Source organism: Camarhynchus parvulus, chromosome 4 (assembly GCF_901933205.1).
Source record: "Camarhynchus parvulus chromosome 4, STF_HiC, whole genome shotgun sequence".
NCBI classification, from domain to species: Eukaryota; Metazoa; Chordata; class Aves; order Passeriformes; family Thraupidae; genus Camarhynchus; species Camarhynchus parvulus.
This window is the reverse complement of record NC_044574.1, coordinates 86,037-113,232: the sequence shown is the minus strand read 5'-3', so window position 1 is coordinate 113,232 and position 27,196 is coordinate 86,037. Positions and strand designations below refer to the sequence as shown.

The 27,196-nt window shown below is 45.0% G+C and overlaps 1 protein-coding gene across 2 annotated transcripts in view; it reads right to left on the bottom strand.

Annotated features, from left to right (window-relative positions):
• The window catches only part of ATRN (attractin), a 156,202-nt gene that overhangs the window by 83,893 nt on the left and 45,113 nt on the right, over positions 1-27,196 (bottom strand). For both annotated transcript variants that reach the window (XM_030947016.1, XM_030947017.1), the window contains exons 4-16: positions 25,059-25,187; positions 22,941-23,146; positions 21,777-21,945; positions 20,334-20,424; positions 18,967-19,210; positions 16,485-16,668; positions 14,062-14,216; positions 9,659-9,743; positions 7,491-7,711; positions 5,602-5,723; positions 4,949-5,087; positions 2,798-2,979; positions 488-704 (exon numbers count right to left, since the gene is read on the bottom strand). In XM_030947016.1, the coding sequence (XP_030802876.1) occupies positions 488-704; positions 2,798-2,979; positions 4,949-5,087; positions 5,602-5,723; positions 7,491-7,711; positions 9,659-9,743; positions 14,062-14,216; positions 16,485-16,668; positions 18,967-19,210; positions 20,334-20,424; positions 21,777-21,945; positions 22,941-23,146; positions 25,059-25,187 (2,144 nt within the window). The remainder of the gene's footprint in view (positions 1-487; positions 705-2,797; positions 2,980-4,948; positions 5,088-5,601; positions 5,724-7,490; positions 7,712-9,658; positions 9,744-14,061; positions 14,217-16,484; positions 16,669-18,966; positions 19,211-20,333; positions 20,425-21,776; positions 21,946-22,940; positions 23,147-25,058; positions 25,188-27,196) is intronic.

Here is a 27,196-nt window from a genome sequence, read left to right as displayed (position 1 = left end):
ATCTGAAAAGATATGCAGTTTCAATAAAGCTGGAAGACTTTTCCCAAAAGCAAATAGATTGCTTTTTTCAAAGTTCTCATATCTCCAAAGTGTCTTGGCCAATTAATTTCAAACTTTGATAAAATCCTCCTCTGGCTATATAGCAAGGGAGGGGAAAAAGGGGAATTCAATCAGAAAGTTACTATTAATTTTTTATTTCTTTGAAACAGGAGAAGGCTCCATATCATAATTACCCTACATGTCACATGTAGGTATGCAATTAAGAAAAAAAATAATTAAAATAATGTACTTCAAATATTTTACAGTTAACAGCACAAATAGTGAGCTATTTTTAAAATTTCTATTTCCTGCATGAAATATGTACACAAGACTCTTGTTCAGAAGTATTTTTCTTCAGCAAAGTCATAATGCAGCTGGTTTAAAATGTAGCAAATTGCATTATCTTTACCTTTCAGGAAATATAAATCAAGCAGACAGTTGCTGTTACCTGGCCTTTCACAGACACTGCCGTTGACCTCGTTGATACATGTTGCTGCCTTCAATCCCTGTTGGGAAGGCTCAGCTAAATAGCCACAAAATCCAGCATCACTGGGTTCACCGGGAAGCCACTGGACGAGGGTGTTGGTGAAGGGGGACATGTCTTCCCAGCACCAATAGGACACATTGATTTTCCTCAGTCCAACCCAAGGAGTCAAAGTTTTGGGCTAGAAATAAAAAAGCAGGTCAAATCTAAATTGGTGTTGCTGACCACAAAAATCATAATATAAAGATCCTATAAGATGACTATTTCTAGTGGCAATTTATTTTTTGGCACACTTTGGCACACATTTTTGGGAGGAGCATTTGAGCTCTGTTCATACAATACGTGGTTTTACTGCTAAAATAAGTAAACAACACCTACTTCAAACTGATTTTATGCACTTTTATACCCTAGAGCTGCAGCTTCCAACAGCAACAGGGTTACAAAGCATATCATGCTAACACCAACATATTTTCTTGTTATTACTAAACATCTACATAGAGTTTACTTGAAAAAGGACCACCTGCAAAGCAGAGCCTCCCCCAGCACAGCCATCAGTGTTCCCAGCCCCAATGTCCAACCTGGCCTTGGGCACTGCCAGGGATCCAGGGGCAGCCCCAGCTGCTCTGGGCACCCTGTGCCAGGGCCTGCCCACCCTGCCAGGGAACAATTCCTAATTCCCCATATCCCATCCAGCCCTGCCCTCTGGCAGTGGGAGCCATTCCCTGGCTCCTGTCCCTGCAGGCCTTGTCCCCAGTCCCTCTCCAGCTCTCCTGCAGCCCCTGCAGGCCCTGCCAGGGGCTCTGAGCTCTGCCTGGAGCCTTCCCTTCTCCAGGGGAACATTCCCAGCTCTGCCAGCCTGGCTCCGGAGCAGAGGGGCTCCAGCCCTGCAGCAGCTCCGGGGCCTCCTCTGGGCTCTCTGCAGCAGCTCCACGTGCTCCTGCTGTTGGCCCCAGGGCTGGGGCAGCTCTGCAGGTGGGCTCTCACCTGAGCCAGGGGCACAGGGACAGAGTCCCCTCTCCCCTGCTGCCCATGCTGGGATCAGCTCAGGATACAATTCCCCACCTTATAAGCATTCTATCCTAATATCCATTAAAACAGGCTCCTAGTCTCTTTAGGCTCACTTTTCAAAGGACTCTGTAGGTGGAAAAAGAGCCCTGTAAATTAACAATTCCTTTTTACACAGTGCAAAGATTTAAACACTATGAGGAAAGGGCTACCACATCTTTAGGAATTGACTCTACACTCAGCTACTGGAATATCCAGAAACACCTGGAGCTGTCAGAATCATGTATTTTTTACAGTATCCCAGGCTTGGCTTCCTCATTTTACGTAAGACTTAATGAACAATCTTGCTTCACCCTACCTTTCCTTGGCTAAATTGACTCCCCTCTAAAACGCTGTAAATGTTGAAACTCCACTTTAAAACTACAAAGGGTATCAAGGCAGGGAATGTTCTTGTTTTAACAGGGGAATATTTCTCTTAAGTACTGAAGCATGTTCTCTCTTGAAAAAAAAAATCCTATTCCCTCCAGCCTCATTTTTCCTAGAGAAAATGCTTCCCACAGTGGCCTCTGGGACCCAGGAGTTGTTATTCTGATGTGCCATCAGGCCACAGCAGCTTTTCAGGGTAATCCAGGATTTTAGAAGAGATGCACAGCATCATTCTTTGTAAGGGCTGTAGCACCACCCACACAACCTGCCCTGAACATCTCCCTTCTTCTCCCAGGGACTGGAAAAAATATGTATTTATTTCATGGATGCATGAAGAGGGAAAAATTCCAATTCACTGCTCCCTGGGCCTGACAGAAAAGCACCTGCCACTAAATGACACCCAAATAACGCCCAATAAGCCAAGCAGCTCTGTGGAATGAGAAGGTAACATTTTAAACAGCTGCTTTTCTGAGTGCAGTAAATAACACTTTACATTAAACACCTCCAGTGCCCCAGAGGGGCTTTTATTTATCAAATATTGTGCACAGGCCAGCAGAGGGCTCCTGCTGCAGTCCGGTATTCCACCCGGGAAATGCAGGTGTGATTTCAGCACAGAAAGTGATTTCTCTAAGGAACTGTATATGTTTATGTTTATCCTCTCCATTGACATTCTCTACAATTTCAGCTCAGAAGTACCCAGAGGGTACACTGAATTTCAAAAGAAAATCAGTTGGTTTTGGTTAAGAGGCATTTCCATTGTGTGCAGAGCACACAATATTCCAGCAAGGACTCCTCCACAGCTACAGCTTTATAACGCAAGGGATGGACAAGAGAGGCACTCACTGAAGACTGAATCTTCTGCAGCTCCTTCAGAACAAATTCCACCTTCTTCTGGGTGGTAAGAGAAGCCAGTAAAGCACCGTTGGACCTACAGGACAGTTTGGCATGATCGTAGTTCTCCTTGGCGTTGGTGATCCTCAGGCAGGAGTTGCCAACCAAATGCCAGTTTGTTCCGCAGATATTTTCTGGGGGACAAGGAGGGGAAAGAAACTAAACCCAGAGATGCAGGTGACCTTCCCAACAATCAACGTAGTGAAACAACCATTGAAAAACATAAACCCAGGTGAGAAAGGGGCCAGTGGCCCCTGGGCTGTGCCAGCTCTGGGGTGGCAGCAGGGCCAGGGCAGTGCCACAGCGTCCCTGTGCTGGCACTGCCGGGACACCTCCTGTGCTGGGGCAGCTCTGGAGAGCCCTGGAGGAGCTGGAGCATGGCCAGGGCAGGGAACAGAGCTGGGAAGGGGCTGCAGAATCCCTGAGGAGCTGGGAAGGGGCTGCAGGATCCCTGAGGAGCTGGGAAGGGGCTGGAGAATCCCTGAGGAGCTGGGAAGGGGCTCAGCCTGGAGCAAAGGAGGCTCGGGGGCCCTTGTGGCTCTGCACAGCTCCTGCCAGGAGGGCACAGCCGGGGGGGTCGGGCTCTGCTCCAGGGAGAAGGGGAAATGCCCTTAACTTGTTCCAGGAGAGGTTTAGGTTGTGTAATAGGGAAAATTTCTTCCCTGAAGGTGTTGCCAAGCATTGGAAGGGGCTGCCCAGGTCAGTGGTGGAGTCCCCTCTCCTGGAAGTGTTCAGAAAATAAGCAGACATGGCCCTTAGTGCTGTGGCTTAGGGCCATGGTGAGGCTGGGACAGAGGTTGATGATGATGACCTTGGAGGTATTTTCCAGCCTTAATGATTCTATGAACCCTACCACCAAGAAATACCCAGAGCCCCATCCCAAGGCAGTATGACTTAGAGATGTGCTGAGAAGTGTTGATACATAACAATATTGGAGGAGAAGGAAATCTGTTCAGGGGAGTTGAAGTCTGACATGAGCATTCGCACGTAATCAAAGCACCTATTACAATGTTGAACAGTAAAACTGTTGTAGGAGAAAGAGGGGGAAAAAACCAAATTTGTATTTTGTTGATGTCTTGAAGCCACCTACTCACCCACAGTTGTCAGGGGACCTTTTGGCAGGAGAGGGTTGTTGTGCTAATCCTGTCCACAGCACCAGCTTCCAGGAGTAATCCCTGCTTCAACTGGAGCACAACCCCACTACTGAAGAACTCCTTACACTTTGTGATTAATTATTTCCCTTACAGAAAAAACCTCATGGGCATTTCCAATGTGAATTCAGACTTAACAGATGGAAAAGCTCTCAGGTGTCAATTTTTCAGATGAGCTTTTTACACATATGATCAGATCATCCCCTTTTCTATATCAAATAAAACAGGCCACTAAAAGATGTTTATCTCACTTTCATTGCTCTTCTTCAAAGTCTCCTCATTTTTAAACTGCTGCAGACTGGCAAACACCAGACCTGGACAGGTCCAGACCTACCCTGTCCTAGGGGGAGGCTTTCCACATCCATTAAAATGTCCTGTCTCATGGGTCTTCTCTCCTTTCTCTATATTTTATTACCTACAAATGTTAATCACTGAAGATCCTGTATTTCTCTCCCAGTCATTGGGATAAAAAAAAAATTTAATTACTGCAAGGGAACTAATAACCAACTCCTGTAAGCTCCACTGGAAGCACACGAATAGGAGAATTTTCCTTAAACACTTCAGGACTTACTTGCCTCATTTGTCCAATATATGCCATTATGCTTTTGCACAATTTTAGTTTCTAAATTAAATAGCATGCATTATTAAATCTAATATCTTGCAGAAGCCTATTATCAACAGCTTTTATCAAATGAAAAGGGAGAGATGACATGGAGCCTAATAATTGTACAAGTGATCATAGTCCTCTTCAGACAACTGGGAATGAAAAATATTCCAGCAGACCTGCTGGATTTACTACAAATTAAATGTCATACCAAAGCTGTTATGATTAAACAACACTATTTGCTCCTCTCTTAACACTAAAAACTACAGATTTGGGGTTGAAACCAACAAAAATTTTTAAAAACTCACAACAACTTTTGGAGTGGGTGGATTTGGTACCAGTACCTACCTGGCAAAGCAATGCACTCCTGATTCCTAGGTTCCCACTGACAGTTTTGATCCATGGCACAGCTTTTACAACTTGTCTTTTTGTTACAGTAATAGGCAGGATTATCCTTAGGACAATTGTCATAGAGAGTAACAGGAACCTAAAATAAATAGCACAGGTGAGACTTTTTCTGATATCCAGCCATGTGGGTTTATAACAGCCATGATTACAACACTAATATCACAGTCCAGCTCTACAAGGCAATTTATGTATCCAAAAGCTGTGGAACTGAGCACAGCCTGGACTGGTTATCCAAGATATTCCCCCAAAACACTGCCTGACATGTTTTCTGTACTAAAGCTTTTACAAGAGGGCTATTTTGTTTCTTCTAGGGAAAGCCCTATTAATATCAAACCCAAAATGTGATTAATGAATAATCATACCACAGTGAAACCTCCAACTCTTCCCCTGCCCACAGCCATCCTCCTAAATTCCTTGTAAAATACCATGCAAAACCCTTGGATCAAATTGAAAAAATCCAAACATGTAGCACTTTTGAGCTAGATATGCACTGGGAATAACAAAACAGGGATCATAACACTGACAGATGGAAATGCGGACATTTGCTATTCCAAAGGGTAAATTTAAACTAGGGAAGTGTTAAGAGCCATTACCTGTTCCTCTGTGCAGTTGTTGTGTGCTGGGATACACTGGTCAGAACACCACTGACAGCTGTTTGTGTTGGCTGTGCAGCTGTAGCAGTCTGTAATCTGATCACATTTTTCATTGTCTACAGCTATTAAAGAAAAAAACCTGCATGACCAAAAACAGGCATTTCCTGACAGAGCTCTAAGAACTTGATTATTTACAGCACAAGACACAACCAAATAGCAGTGCCTGTAGATTTTCTGTTAGCAACTAAAATCACGTACTTTTATGTGCTTGAACTGATAGAAGATTGCTTTTATTTACAGCAGCAATAATTTTTAGCGCCCAAGGAGCCCTAAAACACACCACCAAAAAATAATGCACCAAGACATGGAAGCACACGAACTAAGACACGTTAATGCCCAGGGAAGTGATGCCAGACGATATCTATAGGTGCTGCAGTGTGATGCAATTTCCTGCTTCAGCTATCCCAGTCCTTTCCCAGGTGTGGCAATACCTTCTCCCTTCCCCTCCCCTTGCCTCCTGCTAAGTGCTGTCCGTCAAGCTTGACATTACAGCAAGGGTGTCATGTGATTGGTAAAGTTCAAAAGATGCCTCTCAGCCCTGGGGTCATTGGCCTAGCCAAGTGTCATTTGTCCCCTGAGCCTTCCCCTCTTTCCTAGCTGGTTGGTGGCACACCTACCCCTTGCCCTGCCCCTCCCCCTGAGCTTAAAAGGACACTGAGACCATGCGGTCGGTATTCTGTGGAGCTGTTACCAAGATTCAGAGATCAGTGACCCTGGAATAAAACTCTGGATTAACCCTCCACAGGATCCATCTCCTTTTCATCTTCGCCTCCTCTAAAGCTTCTCCATCAGAGGTAATAACTGAATTCCTGCTTGTCTGGACTTGTCTAAGTGCCTAGCTGTAACATACAGCCAGCCAAAGGTGTCGCTGAGGTGAAACACCACAGCTGCTGCCTCTGGCCAAGCAGCAAGGCCCAGAAGAGCCCAGGCACGTTCCACCTGGTAATACTGGGATATTATTCCACACAGGGACAGTGGCCATCCCCCAGCATAGGCCCATCTTCTTGCAAGCCTGGCTTTCAAGTGGAGCATTTTCATGTGAAGCTTGAACTTCTCATTCATCTTTCCAATTATTTATTGCCTGTGTTTTGTGAAAATTTACTGTGCATGGGGAGCTCAGCAAGGCAATGTCCCCTTACATCAGTTTATATTAAATAATTAAAGGCTGCACATCTGTTACAGAATCAAGGGCTCTATAATGAATGTATCAGGATAAAGTTGTTTAAAATTATCCTAAGGGGAAACACAGGAATCAGACCTTAAAACATTAATTCATTTTATCTGCCTCTATACATAGAATCATAGAATCCCAGAATGGTTTGGGTTGGAAGGGACCTTAAAGATCATCTGGTACCAACCCCCTGCCAAAACAACAAAGTAACTTTTCCTAAAGCAGTATCCCTGCTGTCTCTTTTGAAGAGTACAGGATAACTCCATCAGATCCAGATGCCCTTCCTTGCCCTGTGGTGCTCTTCAGCCAGTTCTTGGCTCTCACAACATCAGTTCTTGGAGTAAACATTCACAGAATGATGGTCCAAGCCTGGTCCCTGGCTGGTGATGCTCATTAGGGATAGAAAAGTAAGTACAAGCAGCAGGGTAGGAAAAAAATCTCATGAACAAGCAGCTTCAGGAGAAGGAGATAGAAACATCTCCACATCTCCATGACCCTTGGCCATAGGAAGGGCTCCCAGGACACATGGAAGCCCAATCACAGCCCCCTGTGTAAAACCTGACCTTGGAATGGCACTCAATTAACACAGGAGGAGTTTGGAAGGAGAAAAAGCCTGCACACCTTTCAGAAAAGGGAACAGAAAGAAGGGGACACCTACCTGGCTTGGGAGGACAGTCTTCAAAGACCTTTTGCTGCTGCGCCAGTGTTGCATTTTCCCAGGGGATGCAGCGGGGAGGGCGCAGAGCCCACACACATCTAACCCCAGGGCCAGCCCCCAGGCAGGATGACTCGTTGCCAAAAGCCTCACATCTCTCAGGTGTGAACTTCAGGATGTCACTCAGGAGGAGGCTGTTGAAGCCTCCAAACACATACATGGTGCTGGACAACATGGAAGCAAAGAGAGAAAAGCTCACAGCTGTTTTCATGGACAGAGCACTGCGCCAGTAAATGGGATTTAAGGTCTGAGAGAAGTGTTTTATTACATGCCAACATATATAAATCCAAATAAATAGCTCTTGGTTAAGGGAGGCACTAAAGAAAAGGTCAGACAAATTTCACTGTTTCAGAGAAGCCAGAGAGACTCAACACAGAGTCAAAGCTACTCAAGGTCATCAACCAATCTTCCCCTCCAGCCAAAACTTTTAGGGGACCTGATCAACACATTTATACACAAAATGCTATAAAAATGTGGGATCCTCCTGTAATCCACACTGTCAAGACATGGAGGAAGGCTAAAAATTGGGGAGATTGTACCATAGCATTAAACCAGAGTCCAGAAACTGTGACAAAACAATTTGTTGCTGTCACTCTCTCTGCTCCTCTGTAAGAAAACCACACTTTGCATGGCTGGTAACAACTGAGCAGAGTCATTGTGTCAACTAAAAAACCCAAAACAACGCCCAAACAAATAATTTGTACAGAGAGGAGTGGGGGATTTCAAACCTCCTTCAGTATCCCAGCTGCACCAGAAAAAAACATGAAATTTTAACAGTTACACACAAACATCACACAAAAATTCTCTGTGCATCTATGTCTGTCAATGCACCTTGAAAAATATGGTGAAGAAGGGCCAAGGCAGCTGGAAAGAGAAGTTCTAGTTAAATCATAAGTAGTTTTATTATGATTTTCATTCTATTTTAGAACTCCTATGAAATAAATTTCTCAAACTTGGTTGCATTGATCCAGTAACAGCTGTTCATCTGGAAGCAGGGATATCACTACAGTCTGTAAGGCTTAACAGCCAAAATCTCACCTAAGATTTCACCCAAATACTGAACATCACGTGCCTGGGGAAGAGCAGCCCCACAGGAAAAGGTGTGTAAAGTGAAACACGGACAAATTTTAAACAGCATGAGGGAAATTCAGATTTGGAAATAAATGTTGTCAGTGCAGCTAAGAAAGAAGTGTGAAATACATTGAAATGCATAATTATTAAATAACTAAAAAATAGAAATATATATTAAAATAATGACCAAAAAAAAGCAAATTATTGAAAAAACTAAGTGAGCTGGGACAGTTTAGCCCAGTAAAGAAGGGCTGATGGTACCAGGTGAATACTAAAGACATTACAAGAGTGAAGATCTGAAAACTTCCAGAGATTCACAGAATGGTTTAGGTGGGAAGGAAGCTTAAATCCCACCTCTTTCCACTCCCTGTCATGGACAGAGACACCTTTCACTAGGCCAGGCTGCTCCAAACCCTATCCAACCTGGCCTGGGACCCTTCCAGGGATGGGGCAGCCCAAAGCTCTATGGACAAGAGGGTTTGTGCCAGACCCTCAGCCTGTGCTGCAGTTCCTCATCCACTCATGCCCATCCCCTACAGAACACCTGTGCCCTTACCTGTTGTAGAGCACATCAGTGCCCAAAGCCCCAGAACACCTGTGCCCTCACCTGTTGTACAGCACAGCAGTGCCCATTCCCTACAGAACACCTGTGCCCTTATCTGTTGTAGAGCACATCAGTGCCCAAAACCCCAGAACACCTGTGCCCTCACCTGTTGTACAGCACAGCAGTGCCCAAAGCCCCAGAACACCTGTGCCCTCACCTGTTGTACAGCACAGCAGTGCCCATTCCCTACAGAACACCTGTGCCCTTACCTGTTGTACAGCATATCAGTGCCCAAAACCCCAGAACACCTGTGCCCTTACCTGTTGTAGAGCACAGCAGTGCCCAAAACCCCAGAACACCTGTGCCCTTACCTGTTGTAGAGCACAGCAGTGCCCAAAGCCCCAGAACACCTGTGCCCTTACCTGTTGTACAGCATAGCAGTGCCCAAAACCCCAGAACACCTGTGCTCAAAGCCCCAGAACACCTATGCCCTTACCTGTTGTAGAGCACCGCAGAGTGCCCAAACCTGTTGACATCGTGGTGCAGAGCCGGGCGAGGCAGCACAGACCATCGATCACAGGCTGTGAGTGACAAAAACCGTTTCAGAAATGTTTCTCTGGACAATGAACAAGACAATTCACGCAGCAGTTTCTTCCTGAGAGATCCCCAGGCACCTGAGATCCTTCAGCAAAGGCCCTGAGGGGCTGGACGGGCCCTGCTGGGAATGGGCTGGAGAATCCCTGAGGAGCTGGGAAGGGGCTGCAGGATCCCTGAGGAGCTGGGAAGGGGCTGCAGGATCCCTGAGGAGCTGGGAAGGGGCTGCAGAATCCCTGAGGGAGCTGGGAAGGGGCTGGAGAATCCCTGAGGAGCTGGGAAGGGGCTCAGCCTGGAGCAAAGGAGGCTCAGGGGCCCTTGTGGCTCTGCACAGCTCCTGACAGGAGGGCACAGCCAGGGGGGTCGGGCTCTGCTCCAGGGAACAGGACAAGAAGAAACTGTTTTTCCTCCTTTACTAGTAGGATTTTTCACCATGTAACGAGTTATGGTTTTATCTGTTTATACATGAATTATTTGTAGTTTTGCCCCAAACCAGTATCACTGAGAACAGAGGCTTATCTTCTTTTTACTTTTTCCATTGCCATTATGTTCCTAGAGGGCAGATATCCATGTTTTTAAAAATATTTTTCACTCATCATAGCCTAAAGATTTGTGGCTGTTTTTCTCTTTTAATACAATGTTAGATTATTCCATCTTTTTCTATTAGCATAAAATTTATAAGTTCTGCTTCATTTTTCACTTGGTTTCTCAGGTAATTTTTTTCTTTGGGCAGCATGGAAAAAAAAAACAAATTAAGAAACATCTAACCCACTGAGCAAAGGAACAGAAGTAGGAAAAGTCAGTCCAATTCATAACACTTAAACTTCATAACGGGAATGGATCACCTTGGGGGCCAATATCCCAGAGGCACTTGGATGCAATTTATGCAATTAAGACAGAAAAGTCAATCTTCTGTAAAGATCTACAGGGCCCTCAAATACTCCTAAGACTCTTTAATATGAGATAAAACCATTGCGTAGTGGACTGACCCTCTGGAAAAAAAAAAGCCCACAAACCAAACTAGTCTATGGATAAACTGAAAGGGCAAAGAAAAACAAAGTGGTTTTTTTAACTAAATTTAATTGAAGAATTGTTGGATAAAACAACAGACGCAGAGCAATTTTGTTCAAGAATGCCGATAAAGAAAAGACAGAAGACACAGATTTAGTACTTTGATAAATTGTGATTTTGGATTTTATTTTCACATGCCATTTGCTCCATTTTCAAAGAATTTAACCTAACCCAGCACCACTCCCAAGCCAAACATGACAGTTCCAATTTTTAATAGAAGACTTCAGAAAAATTGGACAGGAATTCGCAATTTTTTAGCCATCAAATTGTGTGCTATGTGAGGCCAAGAAACACGTTTTTCTAGATTAATAGAAGGCCTGGAATATTTTGTTTTCTAAGCTTCTTTGCCATTTTTAACCAGAGATCAAATACTGGAGAAACCAAATAATTCTGAGACTACAAAGAATCTTCTCCTTCCTGACTTAACCTAAAACTTACAATGCTGGGATTTATTAAATGCACTGTTCAATCAGAACATATCAGGTACAAAAACATCCAGCCTCTCCCTGTGCTTGTTATCAGAATCAGAATTTTCATGGGGTAAATAGAAGAGTTTTCATTTGTCTTCTGTGGGGAGAAAAGATCAATTTAAAAGCAGCACTTTTACCTAAGTAGCAGGTGGAGGATTAAGTGAGGCATTTTTCCACACAAAGCTGCTGCAGAGCAGGAAACTCTGACAAAGGCCAGAGAGGCCAATTTTGGGGATAGGAAAAGCTAATTGGCCATTTCAGTGTGCAGAAAATAGGGAAAATACTGAGAGACAGCTCTGCCCAAGTGCTCACCCAACCCAAATGTCAACAGTCCAAAGGCTTCTCCTGAGAATGGAGGATAACACATGCACACAGCTGGACTGTTATCCTAACACCTTCCTAAACTAGGCAGCACCTGGACAATTTGTATTCATGTGCCCCAAGCTGGTCAAGTAGAGGATAAAGGACAAGAAGGAGTCAAGAATTTTTATTGCTCACCCCCAGCACACATCTCAGTGCAAGCTGTTAGCATTGCCCCACACAGAAAAAAGGTTTTATGGCCTCCCAATACTCAGCGCATGTGCTCTGATTACTTGGAATTTTGAGGAGGGAAAACCAGAAAAAATTGATGATGTAAATAAAATTAGTTGCTACCAAAATAAGCTTTAATGACAAAGGTTAATTAGAAGACCTGGCTTTGAAGCATTTGTTTCAGACTGGATTTAATTCCACTTCTCCCCAGTCTTCCAACCATCACTGTGACCATTAATCAATCATGATGGCTAATCACGAAGATGTAAAAATTAGTAAACCAGGCAGACAGCATACTATAAAAGTAGGGAATAAAGACAATTATTAAGCCTCTTGACTGAAGGCTCTCACTATCAACTGGCCTTGCCTTGGGAACATCGAGGGTTAGATAACAGGGGGGTTATATGGGCTTATTCCCATGGAGACCAACAGCACCATGACCAGGATCATTAATTACTGCAGAGATCATGCATGAAGAACCACTGAAAAGGTATTTCTGCGGTGACACAAGTGATGGGCCACCACCCTAATGCCTTCCTAGTCACATGGGATAAGGGAAATCATGCACAATGGCTCCTGCAATGAAGAAAACAAAAGTGGCCTCGTTTCTGGAAAGAAAAAAAAAGCTGCTCCTTTCAGGCTGAGAGTCTCTTCTCTAAGGAATGAGGGGACTCAAGAACACCTCTCACCCACCATGTGAGGTAAAACCAATGTAAGCTCCACACATCAGTGTATTTGACTACATCACTCATGTCATGTAACACATTACCCAAACTTGAACATCATTATTGGCGTATTTTGTCAAATTAATGCAATTTGTGTTTTACACCTGACAGAGAGTTCAATAGGTCAGGGCAGATAGCAGAATGCAGAAAGAAAAATCTATTGCAGTTGCTACCAAAGTTTAAAAAAATCAAACTGTTTATGACTGCCACAGAATGACAAAATACTCTGGGGGCTGGATGGCACCTTAAAACAATCTCATTTCACCTCTGAGCCATGGGCAGGAACACTTTCCACTAGACCAGGCTGCTCCAAGCCCCATCCAACCTGGTCAAATACATCATTTTAACACCTCAATTAAAAAAAAAAATCTAAATAAAGCTAGCTAGGAGCACACAAAGATTCCAGAGGGATGTAGCTAGAAATCACAGGAGGCACAATGGAATGACTGCTATAACAGAGAGCAAAAGGGCACAAGGATACCAAACCCTGATGGCCCAAGCATTCACTTGCATTTTCCACTCACAAACCAGGAGTGAGATCTTGGTGGACAGTCACTTGGATATTTCAGGTTTACAGGATTATTTCAGGGAAGCCACATTTAGGGCATTCTGAGAGCAAAAGGTGAATGTCAGAGTAGAGAGTGCAGCTTTTCCCCAGTGTGAATTATCTGTGTATGTACCTTCTTTTATGTAATTTAACCTCTTCTTTCCTTGTTCTTCTTAAACTCAGTCTCTGGAATCCAAATCCACAAATAAATGCTGCCCTCTCCTGGCCACTGAAACTCAGCAGGTCCAACCTAATAACTTGGCTTTATGATTGAATAAAGCAGTGCACTGCACAGGTGGAGTTTCAGCAGGGTCTAGTGCTTGTAACTGTTCTAAGAACTTGAATTTTTGACCCATCATAGATTAAAACACAATCAAAATATCAGAATAGATTTATGACTGAGATAGCAGGACAGGAAACAGCCTCAAGTTGGGCCAGGGAAGATGTGGATTAGATATCAGGAAGTATTTTTACATGCAAAGGGTTGCAAAACACTGGAATAAACTGCTTAGGGCAGCGATGGAGTCACCATCTCTGGAAGTGTTCAAAAAACATGTGGATGTGGCACCTGAGGACATGGTTTAGTGGTGAAAATGGTGGTGGTGGTGCTGGGTTGCCAGTTGGACTTGGTGATCTTAAAGGTTTTTTCCAACCTTAACGATTCCATGGTTTTATGATTCTGTAACAATATGCAGTTTAAAACCTAATTTTTAATGCCTAAGGTTGTGTATAAACTGTTAACAAAGGAACTGCTGCTGTCTGTAATTGGAAATCACTGCCCCTCCTGTGCCTGGAATTCTGTAGCAAGGTTATGAGCTCCCCCTGACTGCAGATTCCCGTGCCCAGCAGCATTTGGGATAGCACTCCCACCATAAACCAGCATTCTGGAGACAAAGTGAGGACAGCTCCCAGAGAACAGCCAAGTGTTTGGGAGTTTGTTATTATTTCTGCAAGAACTTACCGATATCATAGGCCATGAAATCCGAAGAAAAGCACTTGGCTCCATGGCTCATGGAGGTGTCATTGTGAGTGTTTCCTCCAAACACCAGCATGGTCCCACTCACTATCACAGCTGTGTGCAAGTAGCGGAAAAATCGGCTGTCTTTGAGAATAGTCCTTCAGAAATAAAAATGTATCTATTAATGACACTGCTGAGTACCTGGCAAAGGCAAAACACTCCATAAATCCAAGCTGAAGAACACTTTGAGGGTGAGGATAGTATCTAACTACTTTTCCTAATGAGCTGATTAACAATTACATTCCACATTGTTCAATTCCACCTGTAATTTCATTCTCATCTTTGCACTTGCTTTGCCAATTTATGGGAGAAATATACCTATGAGAGTCTCTTTCCAAAGCTGTGGATCTTCAAATCATCAGTTCTTTCCCTAGGGATTCCCAAGTTTTCACACTTGTCTTTTGAACATAGTCAGCCTGGGAAGACTCCAGTATTTTGTAGTAACTCTGCTTTTATAGCGACACAAAGAAGTCTTTCACACTGGGCAGCCTCTCTGCTTACAACTAAAAATTCTATTTTAAGGAGATCTATACAGCTCCTGAAAATGAAGCCCTAAGGTTAATACCTGCACAACATGCTGGTTCATCAGAGACTAAATCATGGGAAGCACTAATAAAATTACCACCAATCTCAACTTCCATCAGTAGGACTGATGGCACTCAACACAGAGGGTCATCTTTTGGAGGATTCTCCTACTTTTCTGAGAGGATTTGTGTTGAAGGAGGGGGGACTCTGTCCCTGTGCCCCTGGCTCAGGTGAGAGCCCACCTGCAGAGCTGCCCCAGTCCTGGGGCCAACAGCAGGAGCACGTGGAGCTGCTGCAGAGAGCCCAGAGGAGGCCCCGGAGCTGCTGCAGGGCTGGAGCCCCTCTGCTCTGGAGCCAGGCTGGCAGAGCTGGGAATGCTCCCCTGGAGAAGGGAAGGCTCCAGGCAGAGCTCAGAGCCCCTGGCAGGGCCTGCAGGGGCTCCAGGAGAGCTGGAGAGGGACTGGGGACAAGGCCTGCAGGGACAGGACACAGGGAATGGCTCCCACTGGGAAAGGGGAGATTGGGCTGGCATCTTGGCAAGGAATTCCTGGCTGGGAGGGTGGGCAGGGGCTGGGCTGGAATTCCCAGAGCAGCTGGGGCTGTCCCTGGATCCCTGGAGGTATCCAAGACCAGGTTGGACATTGGGACTGGGAGCACCTGGGATAGCAGAAAGTATCCCTGCCATGGCAGGGTTTGGAATGGGTTGAGTTTTAAGGTCCCTTCCACTAGGGGACATCAAGTTGAGTGTGTGGTTGACACACCTGAGGGACAGGATTTGTTCCAGAGGAACCTGGACGAGCTCAAGAAGAGGGCCCATGGGAAGCTCATGAGATTTAACAAGGAAGAGAGGGCCTAAATCACTCAAGTATAAAAGAAAGTCAATGACACCAAAAAAAGGCAGAGATAGAGATGAACAGACAGTCCTACACTCTCCACTTGCTCAACAGGGCTTGCCAGACTGACAAAATAAATGTGACAAAAGAAAATTGGTGCTGCAGGAGTTTGGAAGAACAATGTCACATTTGTTAAGTTTCTGCCTACTCAGCCAGATTTGTCCACTCCCTGGCTGAAGTGGAATATCAGATTAATCCAGAGAGGAAGTGGGGTTATTTCTGTGTATACAACTGAGTGGGAAGGAGGGGGGGGGCTGGAAATTAGTCACTCATTACCTTTCTCACCAGTACAGACTCACAAACAGATGTTGCAGAAACACAAGCTATTTTAACACCCAATAAGAGATGCAGTGACTCAAATTTACATATGTTAACCCAAAAGACAGTTAGGAGCCTTTAGAATCAACATTAAGAAAAACACAGAATTAAGGAAAATGTATTCCATCTCACAGCTCCAGGCTGTGAAGTGTGGCTATAGCTTTTTAATAAAACTCACCTTTTGGCAGCAACAAATGACAGAAGATTTCAACTTAAGAAATGAACATTTCAAGCAGTTACAGAGCCAGAAGAAAATAGGGTTATAATAGAAATTCTTTTACAGTCTTAACTGTAGAATGGATTATCACTCGCTTGACTGCAGTAACTGCACTAATATGCACAGGCTGTATGGCTAGCATGAAAAAACCATCAAATATTTTTCTTTTCAGCTTGAATCAAACAATAGATTAAAATGGATTTTTTGGCTTGTTCGCAGCCTTGATTATATTGATTATATCATTCTCTATTCGTAAGAGGACATAAAAACAAGAGATCCAAGAGCACAGCGTCTATCCTGAATTCAGGTAGATATAAACCACTGTACCCTCATCAAATACCCATCCTCTTGTTCACTACAAACAAAACTGACAGGGCAGTAAACAGGAAAAAGACAGAAGAAGAACAACTTACCACATGCGGGAATCCACTTCATATTTGTACAAATCATCTGCCAGCCTGTACTTGTTGGCACTGAAGGCCTTGTAACCCCCATGGATATAGATTGATCTTGTATTTGGATCATAAACACTGCTGTGACCATATCCTCCTTGCACCAGAGCTCCGCTCGTCTGCAAGATGCTCCAGGTATTTGTCACTGAAAAATGAGTGACAAAACACGGCTCATTTCTGTCCATTAATAACTCACCAACAACATGGTGAAATAAATTGGGATTCCCCTGACTCAGATCTAGACACTGTCTCTATCACTTCACATCCAAAAATATTCCCCTTCAAAGTCTGTTGTCAAGAAGCATTGCCAGGTATTTTTAATTGGAGCAGAAATAGCTCTTCCACAGTCATTTTTTACATTTTGCAGACAAGATAAGTAAATGAGAAATAAAAAGTAGACAAATAATAGATTGCATTTCAATGACATGAAAATGCCAGCACTGTGACTTGATTTGGAATGGGACTCAAGAGCACTTTTACTTTTTATATATATATAAATGTATATATATAAAGCCAGACAGCACTGAAGCAAAGTCTGACTGTGAAGAACACTGCAGTTAAAAACTAATATGTGATTCATGATCCTGTATCTCACTCACTAAAATAACATTGGTCTGAAGCACTTTAGACATAATGGCAACTGAAATAAAAATACCACATTACACACCAAATCTCTGTAGTAAGTGCTGAATGAAACCCTATACAAGCTTCCGAACTGCAGGCCAGAGCAGACACACCAAAGGCAAAGGAAGTGAACAGTCTGCAAGATCACACATGGCAGAAACACATCACTGCCCCACAGGCCCTGGTTCTCTCTGGATTTCTCCGAAAGGAAGAAATCTTGCTCACATGGACTCCAGAGAACCAGGCTCCAGCAGATCCTCTGGATCAGCATGACTGGAGGACAAGGACAGCAGGTCCAAAGTGCAGACAAGGCCACTATTCCTGAGAACAACCAGCACGCTCCTGTTGTGAACTTCCTGTGCCTAACTACAATCCCAGCATGGTCTGTGGAGCCAGGAATGTGCCTCCATTTCTGAGCTAGGTACAAGTTCAGTTTGCCTGGAAAGCTTCCTGTGCTTCTCCAGTGGCTATACTAGAACTCTCTGGATCCTAAAATCAGAGCCTGGACTATTCCAGGATATGGGGGTCAGATCCTATCAGGGATATGGGAATCCAGAAATCCAGCACCTGTTTCCCATAGCATCTGCTGCTGGGGACATGGGTGTCAGGTTAAGCAGGTATTTGGTCTGAATTGTTACAGCCAATATTATATTTGCAGAATTAAAAAACAATTTCAGAAGTGTTTGTTTTGCCAGAGGGAGAGAGAAAAACTAATCTAAATTGTTCCAGAGTTGCCCTGCTTTACCTCTCAATTACAGCTTTATATCTTTGGGACCTAACACTGTGTATAAAGGTGGAGGCATGTGGCTGCCTGCTCATTGGATTATACAAATCTGTTAGGTTCGACTTCTTGTACATACAAACAGGAGGAGGAGAACACATTTGCCTGTGTTTTGCTATCTGAACAGGAGTCATTTAAATAACATCCAAACCAGCTGTTCAACTGGCAGGGCCCGGCAGGAGGGCTGCCCTCCCTCCCTTTCCCCCTCACTCACACAGGTTGTACTCCTGGACAGGAGGGCTGCCCTCCCCTCCCTCACTCACACAGGTTGTACTCCTGGACAGGAGGGCTGCCCTCCCTCCCTCCCTCCCTCACTCACACAGGTTGTACTCCTGCAGGGGCCCCCCCCCCTTCCCACACAACACAGGTTGTACTCCTGGACAGGAGGGCTGCCCTCCCTCCCTCCCCCCTCCTCACTCACACAGGTTGTACTCCTGGACAGGAGGGCTGCCCTCCCTCCCTCCCTTTCCCCCTCACTCACACAGGTTGTCCCTCCGGGTCCTCCCTCCCTTTCCCCACACCCCCACAGGTTGTACTCCTGGACAGGAGGGCTGCCCCCTCCCTCCCTCCCCCCTCACTCACACAGGTTGTACTCCTGGACAGGAGGGCTGCCCTCCCTCCCTCCCTTTCCCCCCTCACTCACACAGGTTGTACTCCTGGACAGGAGGGCTGCCCTTCCTCCCTCCCTCCCTCCCTCCTCACTCACACAGGTTGTACTCCAGGACAGGAGGGCTGCCCTCCCTCCCCCCTCCCTCCCTCCCCCTCCTCCACACAGGTTGTACTCCGACAGGAGGGCGCCCTCCTCCCTCCCCCCTCACTCACACACAGGTTGTACTCCTGGACAGGAGGGCTGCCCTCCCTCCCTCCCTTTCCCCCTCACTCACACAGGTTGTACTCCTGGACAGGAGGGCTGCCCTTCTCACTCACACAGGTTGTACTCCAGGACAGGAGGGCTGCCCTCCCTCCCTCCCTTTCCCCCTCACTCACACAGGTTGTACTCCTGGACAGGAGGGCTGCCCTCCCTCCCTCCTCACTTACACAGGTTGTACTCCTGGACGTTGCTGATGTAGCCGTAGAGGGGGCAGTGCCCGAAGAGCACCAGCATGACGGTGCTGTTGTCCCGCAGGGTCACCACGTGTGCCGAGTGCCCCACCACGGCGTACTGCTCCTTGGCCCGGGGTGCCAGCATGGCCCAGCTCTGCCGCGGGATGTGGAACACCCACAGCTGGCTGCTCACGTTCCCCGTGGCATCCAGCTTGCCACCGTACATGTAGATGTTATCCTGAAAGACAGCACAGAGGGCAAGGAGTGCAGCATTTAGGAAACTGCTGTTTGGGAAGCAGTGAAGCTACTGGTCTGAAGTTACTTAATAAAGTCCCCTGGAAAGGGACTGGGGACAAGGCGTGGAGGGACAGGAGCCAGGGATTGGCTTCCCACTGCCAGAGGGCAGGGCTGGAAGGGATATTGAGAGTTAGGAATTGTTCCCTGGCAGGGTGGGCAGGCCCTGGCACAGGGTGCCCAGAGCAGCTGTGGCTGCCCCTGGATCCCTGGCAGTGCACAAGGCCAGGCTGGACTTTGGGGCTTGGAGCAGCCTGGGACAGTGGGAGGTCTCTGCCTGCAGCAGGGGACTGGGACTAGATGATCTTTAAGCTCCCTTCCAACCCAAATCATTTTGTGATTCCATGATGAATTTCCATGCTTTGCGGTTCTTCAAGTGTTCTGTTTGTGAATGACAGTGTGGAGTTTTTTGAGTATTTACAATTAAGTTTTGCCCTGGCCTGCACTGTTTGAGCTGAACTAACATTCCAAAACTCAAAGGTCAATAAAGGATCAGCTCATTTCCTTTCCACAGACTTTGCTACCCTGCTCTCACATGGTCTGCACTTACAGCAAGGCACACAAGTGAGAAAGGAGGTAAAAACTGTCAAATCCACTTGCTGTGTCAGATGTTGGAAGATTTGATTCACAAATTTACTTGCAGAGCAAGTAACAAAAATCCCTAATACCCCAGCTCTGCTTTGTTGTCTTGGACAACAGAGCTCATAAAAATATTCATGTGATCTACATAAAAGGCAGCTGGGGAACTCCAGCAAACTCAGCCTCAGGCATTCTTTTCAGCACAGACAGCAAGAAGGAAATAATGGACTCACTGGTCTCAAAAAGTCATCTTCAAAATCTCTGGAAAAAGGGCAAAGAAGGAGCACACAGGCAGAGACAATGCAGACTTCCTAGGACAGCTGCCCAAGGATTCCCTGGAGCACAAGGGTACAGCATGGGCTAAGCATGGACAAGCCTCTGAATGAGGGATACTTCTCCGAAAGCAAGGCTGATCTGGGATAAGGAGTGGGAAGCAGGAGAGAAGAGGGGAAATCAGCTGGGAAGTGAGTCTGGAGCACTGAACTTACCTTGTGCAATGCTAACGAATGACCATATCTCATCTCTACTGAGTTCACAGAGCTGTTCAGTGGAAGCCACTCTTCAGAAATGAGATCATATCTGTATAATTAAAACTGAGTTACTTTCCATGGAATAGGTATTAAAGCTGAGAATATGATTGTTTGTCCTTCCTAAGATTTGGGGGAAATTATTTACCAATATAGTATGTTAGATATAATTATTTACAGAAATAAATCCTGCCACGATTTCAGCAGACACAAAGCTCATACAAACTACTTATGGGTTAAAAAGAAAAACAGTTGAGCCTGCTCTGTTACTCAACATCCACAGGCTGATCTCCTTTGCCCTGTTTTCTTCTCCATACAAACCCAAGAGCTAGTGCATTGCCCATTAAGCTGTGACAACCTACATCATCTCTCCCTCAAAAAAGTAGGAAAACTTCACACTAAACTTAGATAATTTCCAACTACTTGATTAAAAAAACTCTGCCAGTGCTTAAAAAGCACTTTTTAATTATGTCTTTGCTATTCATGCTTAAAATAACATAAACCCTCTGCCCTGAAAATGGCTTGTGGCTTTTCATTTAAAATAAGGCACTATATTTGCCAAGCTTAGGGCCTTGTGAGATAAAATCATCTCTGAGAAAGCATTCAACAAAGCCATAGGGTATCCTATTAAAAAACAAGGTGTGACTTTGGAGGAGTAAATTGTGGGTAGCAACTGTTCTACATTTAAATGTGTGTTTTCAGCTCCTCTTCCCCTATAAGAACTATTACCTCAGGATGTAAGCGCAGAATACACAGCTCTCACTTGGGTCCATCAGAGTAAGGTATATGAGTATCTCTGGAAAAAAATCCAGCTTTTGCCTAGATCTGCCCTAATACAATACAAAAGCTGGGGCTTTTTAAATGGAGTATTTCCATGAAGTACATTATTATTACTTTATATTTTAGTTACTGTTATACCTCCTCAAACAATTGCATAAATGCCCTCATCCTAATGCCACTCCCTGTTTGGTGTCCCATCCACTGTGGATAACCATCCAGAGTAATCAGTAGGTGTTAATTAAGGAGTCAAAAACTCAAGTCACACAGACACAACATAGAGAAGGGCTAAAAAACACCGAAGCAAAATGACCCTCTTTGAATATGAGGCCAGATATAATTTAGGAGCTGGCCCAGAAATATACAGAGATTAGTTAAATGCTGTCAGACACAGATGAATCAAAAGCTTACCAAACATCAGGAACCTTATGCTTTTCTTTTCCAAAATTAGCACCCCTTAGCAAGATTTTCCCCCATCTCAAACATGAGCCTGAGTTTTTATTATGGCTGTTTTCCCTTGGAGATGAAGCACAGACCAAAGCAAAGCACGTCAGGTGGCATTTCCTAAAAATAACTCTCAAATCTAACTTCCTATCTTTAGTTTTTATTATCTGGGTTTATACTCACGCTAAAACCTTCTGAGAGTCAGAATGATTGAAGACATAGCCTCCAACAATCCACATTTTATTGTCATGGATGACGGCTTTGTGAGATGCTCTGGCAAGTTTTGGAAGAGTGTATTCTTCCCGTTCCCAAAATGACTGGTTTGCAGGAAGAGGAATTGAACAGCCAGGACCTGAAGGAAAGAAAAGAAGGTTTAAAAATTGTTTTTTTCCAAAGTCTGTATTTCAGCTGGAGGTCAAACCCCTGCTGCTAGTGCTGTAGCTGGCTGCATTTAACATGGGACTAATTCTTACATGTCAGTAGGTCTTTGCAAAGGAAACGTGTGCTCAAGCCAGAGTTAGTAACAATCACTGCCAAGCTGGATGTGGCTGATCAGCACAGCTGGACATGAGAACGAGGCATTTCACATGCTCAAACAGGTCAGCTATGGCAACCAGGCTCAAATTTGCTTCAGGGGCACAGGAATGAGACTTGAAGGGATGCCTGTACACCACAGGTTAGTCCCTCCTTGGATGGTGACAACGTTGCTTTTAAAAGCAGTTGTAAAAAACCACAGAATCACAGACTGGGATGGATTGGAAAGATCCCCTTCCACCCCCCTGCCATGGCAGGGACACCTTCCAGAGGGTGCCCCAAGTCCCAGTGTCCAGCCTGGCCTTGGACACTGCCAGGGATCCAGGGGTAGCCACAGCTGCTCTGGGCACCCTGTGACAGGATGTCATCACACTCATTGTAAAAATCTTCTTCCTTATATCTAATCTAAACCAGCCTAGTTTCAATTTAAAGTCATTCCCCTTTGTCCTGGCATTCCAGGTTCTTGTCCAACATCCTTCTCCAGCTCTCATGGAGGCTGTCTGGGCACTGGAAGTGGCTCTGAAGTCTCCCTGGAGCCTTCTCTTCTCCACACCCCCAGCTCTCCCAAAGTGTCTCCAGAGCTGAGAGGTTCCAGCCCTTGGAGCTTCTCTGTGTCCTCCTCTCCAGCATATCCATCCATCCATCCATCCACATAAAGTGTGATCTTTTAAATTTAAAAAGCAGATACTCTGTTCCTAGTCCAAATGTTAATACTTGTCATGCAGAACATTCCCACGTACTCCCAGTTAAACTGCCAGCTCCATCCATAGAAAATGCATCCCCAGAGTTCTGTGTGCCCCCCAGGAGACCCACCTTGCCAGCCAGCAGAGCACACGCAGGCTCTGGAGCCGTTGAGGCTGCAGTGGCCCCGCTCAGGAGCGCCGCAGTTCCCCGGGCAGTAGGGAATGTCACAGGCCTCTCCCTTCCAGCGCTCGGCACACTCACACTGCGGGGCCATGCTGCTGCTGTTGAGCCTGCACTCCCCTTGGCCAGAGCAGTTATTGGGACACATATTGAAACTGGGGAAAAGCACAAAGCAGCTCATCAGGAAGGAAAGAGATTCCCAAGAATTATTAACAGAGGCAAGAGTGATGCTGAACAAAGTGAACACAAATCATTACAAACCAAGAGAGAGTCATCTGCTACCTGGTGTGATGCACCTGTAGAGATTTGCACTCTATTCCTAAAAACTGCTTCATTTCACAAGTTAAACTCCCAGCTCCTCTGAGAAAATGATCAATATGATTTTTAGCCATTTGTAAGGCAAACAACTTGCCTTAAAACACCCAACAGTAAGTGAGGACTTTAATCAGAGTGTAAGGCTGCTGTGGTGTCTGTGCAATTTATACTCAAACTGCTCACAATTAGGTGCTATTCTGGGATCTGCTTACCAAGAGAATAACTGGAGATGAAACCCAAGCCAAAGACGTGCCTGGTTTGAATAATTTCTGATTTTATAATATCTGCAACATGGCTGAGGCAAAACCAGATACAACCTTGGTAAAGGTCCAAATTTTGAGATCATAATAATTTCCAGACTCCAGTTTTTGCTGGTGTATCAACCAGAATAAGTCACAGATGGGAATTAGTACCCATATTCTCACTGTCACAGGCTCCAAGACAATTTCACAAGTGCTGAAAGAACTACTACCTACACTCAGTGATAACTATGAAGACTGTTATGTACCATTCAATCTACTTGCTGGAAAAATGTTACGAGCAAACCTAAGAACCAGAACACAAAACAGCACTTAAAAATTGTCTGAAATTATGAAGAAAGTAACAAATTAAAAGAATATTGTTCTTGGAGACAGTATTTTATTGCAATGGTGCAAATCTAATTGCTGGCAGTAGATGGAGTCCTGGTTTATGCAATCAGTCAGACTTGGAAAACACTGCCTCTTCAGCTCCTCTGATCCCAGCAACTTTGCATACACTCCTCACCTTCTTCTGGAGCGTTCAAGGGGTGCTGAATGCCCCCTATTTTTAAAAAAAATCACTATTATGTGGGTTATTAAGCACATATTTGTGTTCTTACTAAGGATGAAAGCACTGAGACTTGATATTAAAAAACTAAGCTTCTCATTTTAAGAGAAAGTCAATTTTTACAAGAAGTCAGTTATGATTGAAGTTTTTCCAGCTGCTTTTTCTGAAAGAGGTGAGACTTTCTGCAGGTTATTCCCAAATTAAATCTCCCAGTGTGGCACAAACATAACTTGCATTTGTAGGAGCAAAAAAATCCAAAGCTCATGATCCCTGCAGAAGCAAAACCTTCCATCTCTGTGAGTATGTCCACACATTTACCTCAAGACAAAACCTTTCTAAAAGCAGTTGATGAATTAGGGAACATACCAGAATTACTTTTAAAAAGCTCATCAGTGAGGACTAAATACATGTCAGTGAACAGAAAGCACCCATCTGTTTAGAATCTGAATGAATACAAAACCAGTCCAGAATAAAAAGAAGCCAGATGAAGGGATTCAATCCAGGGACTGAATAAGAAAGCAAATCCAGAGGATGAGGACCCTCAAGAGCACGTACAGCCCAGTGTCTCAAGAGAAATGTATGGCTGATGGAAAAGTGTGTTTGTGCTAGAGTATCTCTGCAGAGCACTCAGAAGCACAGACATGCACAAAACACAACAATTCCTGTTGATTAGATAGAATCAAACTGATCTAATAACATAAAATAAACAGTAAGATGCCTTTTGGAGCAAACATTCGTCCACACTTACAACTGACAAGTTGTAACATTGAGCACATGCCACTTATTGGCTATTGCGAGGGTATAATAAAGATAAAAATCTAACTTGAGGTGTCTGCTCATAATTACACTCTTCAATGGCAACTGCTTATTTCAAGACAAAAGTAAGAAAAGGGGAAAACTCCTTTTGCTCAACCTGCAGCATCACTGTGGAGTGGTGTCACTTACTTATAGGTGATGTTAAACCCTGTGAGATTATAGGCAGCATCACTGAAGAAATGTAGAAGAGCATATCCAGAAGTAGCTACAACTTCAGGTACTGTTTCATTGCTGTCTTTCTCAGGAACAATAAGACCACTGGAAAAGTAAAAGAACAATATTAGAAGTGAAATAAAAGGCAGCAAAGCAACTAGAGTAAATGCACCAGCACTATCCATAAAATAACTGAATTTCAATAAAATAATTGAAACTCAAAGTATTTCCATTATTTGAAGTATAAGGAATTTGTGGAATCATAAATAAATGTAGTTGGAAGTATTTAACCTGAGAAAGCCTGAAGCTAACTAGAATTTTAGATATCCCTATCAAAAACCTTTCCCTCCCTTGTCACTCAGCAAAGAATTAAGCAGGTCCCATTCATAAAACAAGGTGGCACATTTGAAAATGGAAATTAATGTGTCCCAAAATAAAATCTGTATTATGAAGTCAAACTAAAGGTCTGCTGAGCCCAGATCTCCTCCTGACTGTGGGCTACAAAAATGACTGGGAAAGGTTGTGACAAACCAAGCAAGTACAGAGCATTGTGGCAATGTGTAATCCACCTTCCAGACACCCAGTTCAGATGCTTAGACCTGGAGAATGCACCCAAGCCAGCGCAGTAAAATAAACCACTCTGCCATGCTTCTATCCAATTCATTTCTTAATCATTCATATCCTTTTCACCTGAAAAATCTGCAGCAGTGAGGTTAACAATTTAATTCCACAACAGCAGAAAAAGGATTATTCTACTCATTCTTGACTTGCTGCCTTTTGGGTTCCCTTTCTATGAGAAATATGAACAGTCAGCCATGGAATCACAGACTGGTTTGCACTAGAGGCTTGAACCAGAGACTTAAAACGCATCCTGTTCAACCCCTGCCATGGCAGAGGCACCTTCTGCTATTCCAGGTGCTCCCAGTCCCAGTGTCCAACCTGGCCTTGGACACTGCCAGGGATCCAGGGGCAGCCACAGTTGCTCTGGGAATTCCAGCCCAGCCCCTGCCCACCCTCCCAGCCAGGAATTCCTTGCCAAGATCCCAGGCCAATCTCCCCTTTCCCAGTGGGAGCCATTCCCTGGCTCCTGTCCCTGCAGGCCTTGTCCCCAGTCCCTCTCCAGCTCTCCTGCAGCCCCTGCAGGCCCTGCCAGGGGCTCTGAGCTCTGCCTGGAGCCTTCCCTTCTCCAGGGGAACATTCCCAGCTCTGCCAGCCTGGCTCCAGAGCAGAGGGGCTCCAGCCCTGCAGCAGCTCCGGGGCCTCCTCTGGGCTCTCTGCAGCAGCTCCACGTGCTCCTGCTGTTGGCCCCAGGGCTGGGGCAGCTCTGCAGGTGGGCTCTCACCTGAGCCAGGGGCACAGGGACACAATTCCCATCTTTCCTTTGGCATCAGCCCATGCTGGGGCAGCTCTGCAGGTGGGCTCTCACCTGAGGGAAGGGCACAGGGACAGAGTCCCCCCTCCCCTGCTGCCCAAGCTGGAATCAGCCCAGCCACAGGGCGTTCAGGTTCCCAGCTCACAAGGCCAGGGCATGTCCAGTTTCTTACCCACCAGCATCACCAAGCCCTCCCCTCCAGGGCTGCTCTCAATCCCTCCATCCCCCAGTCACTTCTCATACTTGGGATTGCTCCCACCTGATGCAGGACCTTGCACTTTACCTTGCTGAATCTCATCCCTGTAGTGCCAGTCCTTGGTCATGCCCAGGTCCCTCTGGATGCCATCTCATCCCTCATGCATTTCAACTGCCCCATATCTTCCCATCATCTCTCCTTTTATAAGCTCTACCTGACTCATCACATCCATGTTTGTTGTCCTTTCTATCATAGCAGCCTGTCACACTCTCAACTCCCATCTCATTCTTTGCTTCACGCTTCTGGATGCCTTTGGCTGTTTCTTTCACCTTTCCAGGTTCTCTGAGATCCTCCAGCCTTTTAGTTTTCCAGGACTAGCTGAGAGAAGCAAAGATGGTGGGTAAGACTATCTACAGTATTCCAGACCCATTACAGATTTATATAATGGTTTGTCAAAATAATTGGAGTAAACTGACAAACTAAAATGAGCTTTGAAAAAAGTAATTACTACCTGTTTACCTATTGCGCTAAATACTTTGTATCTGA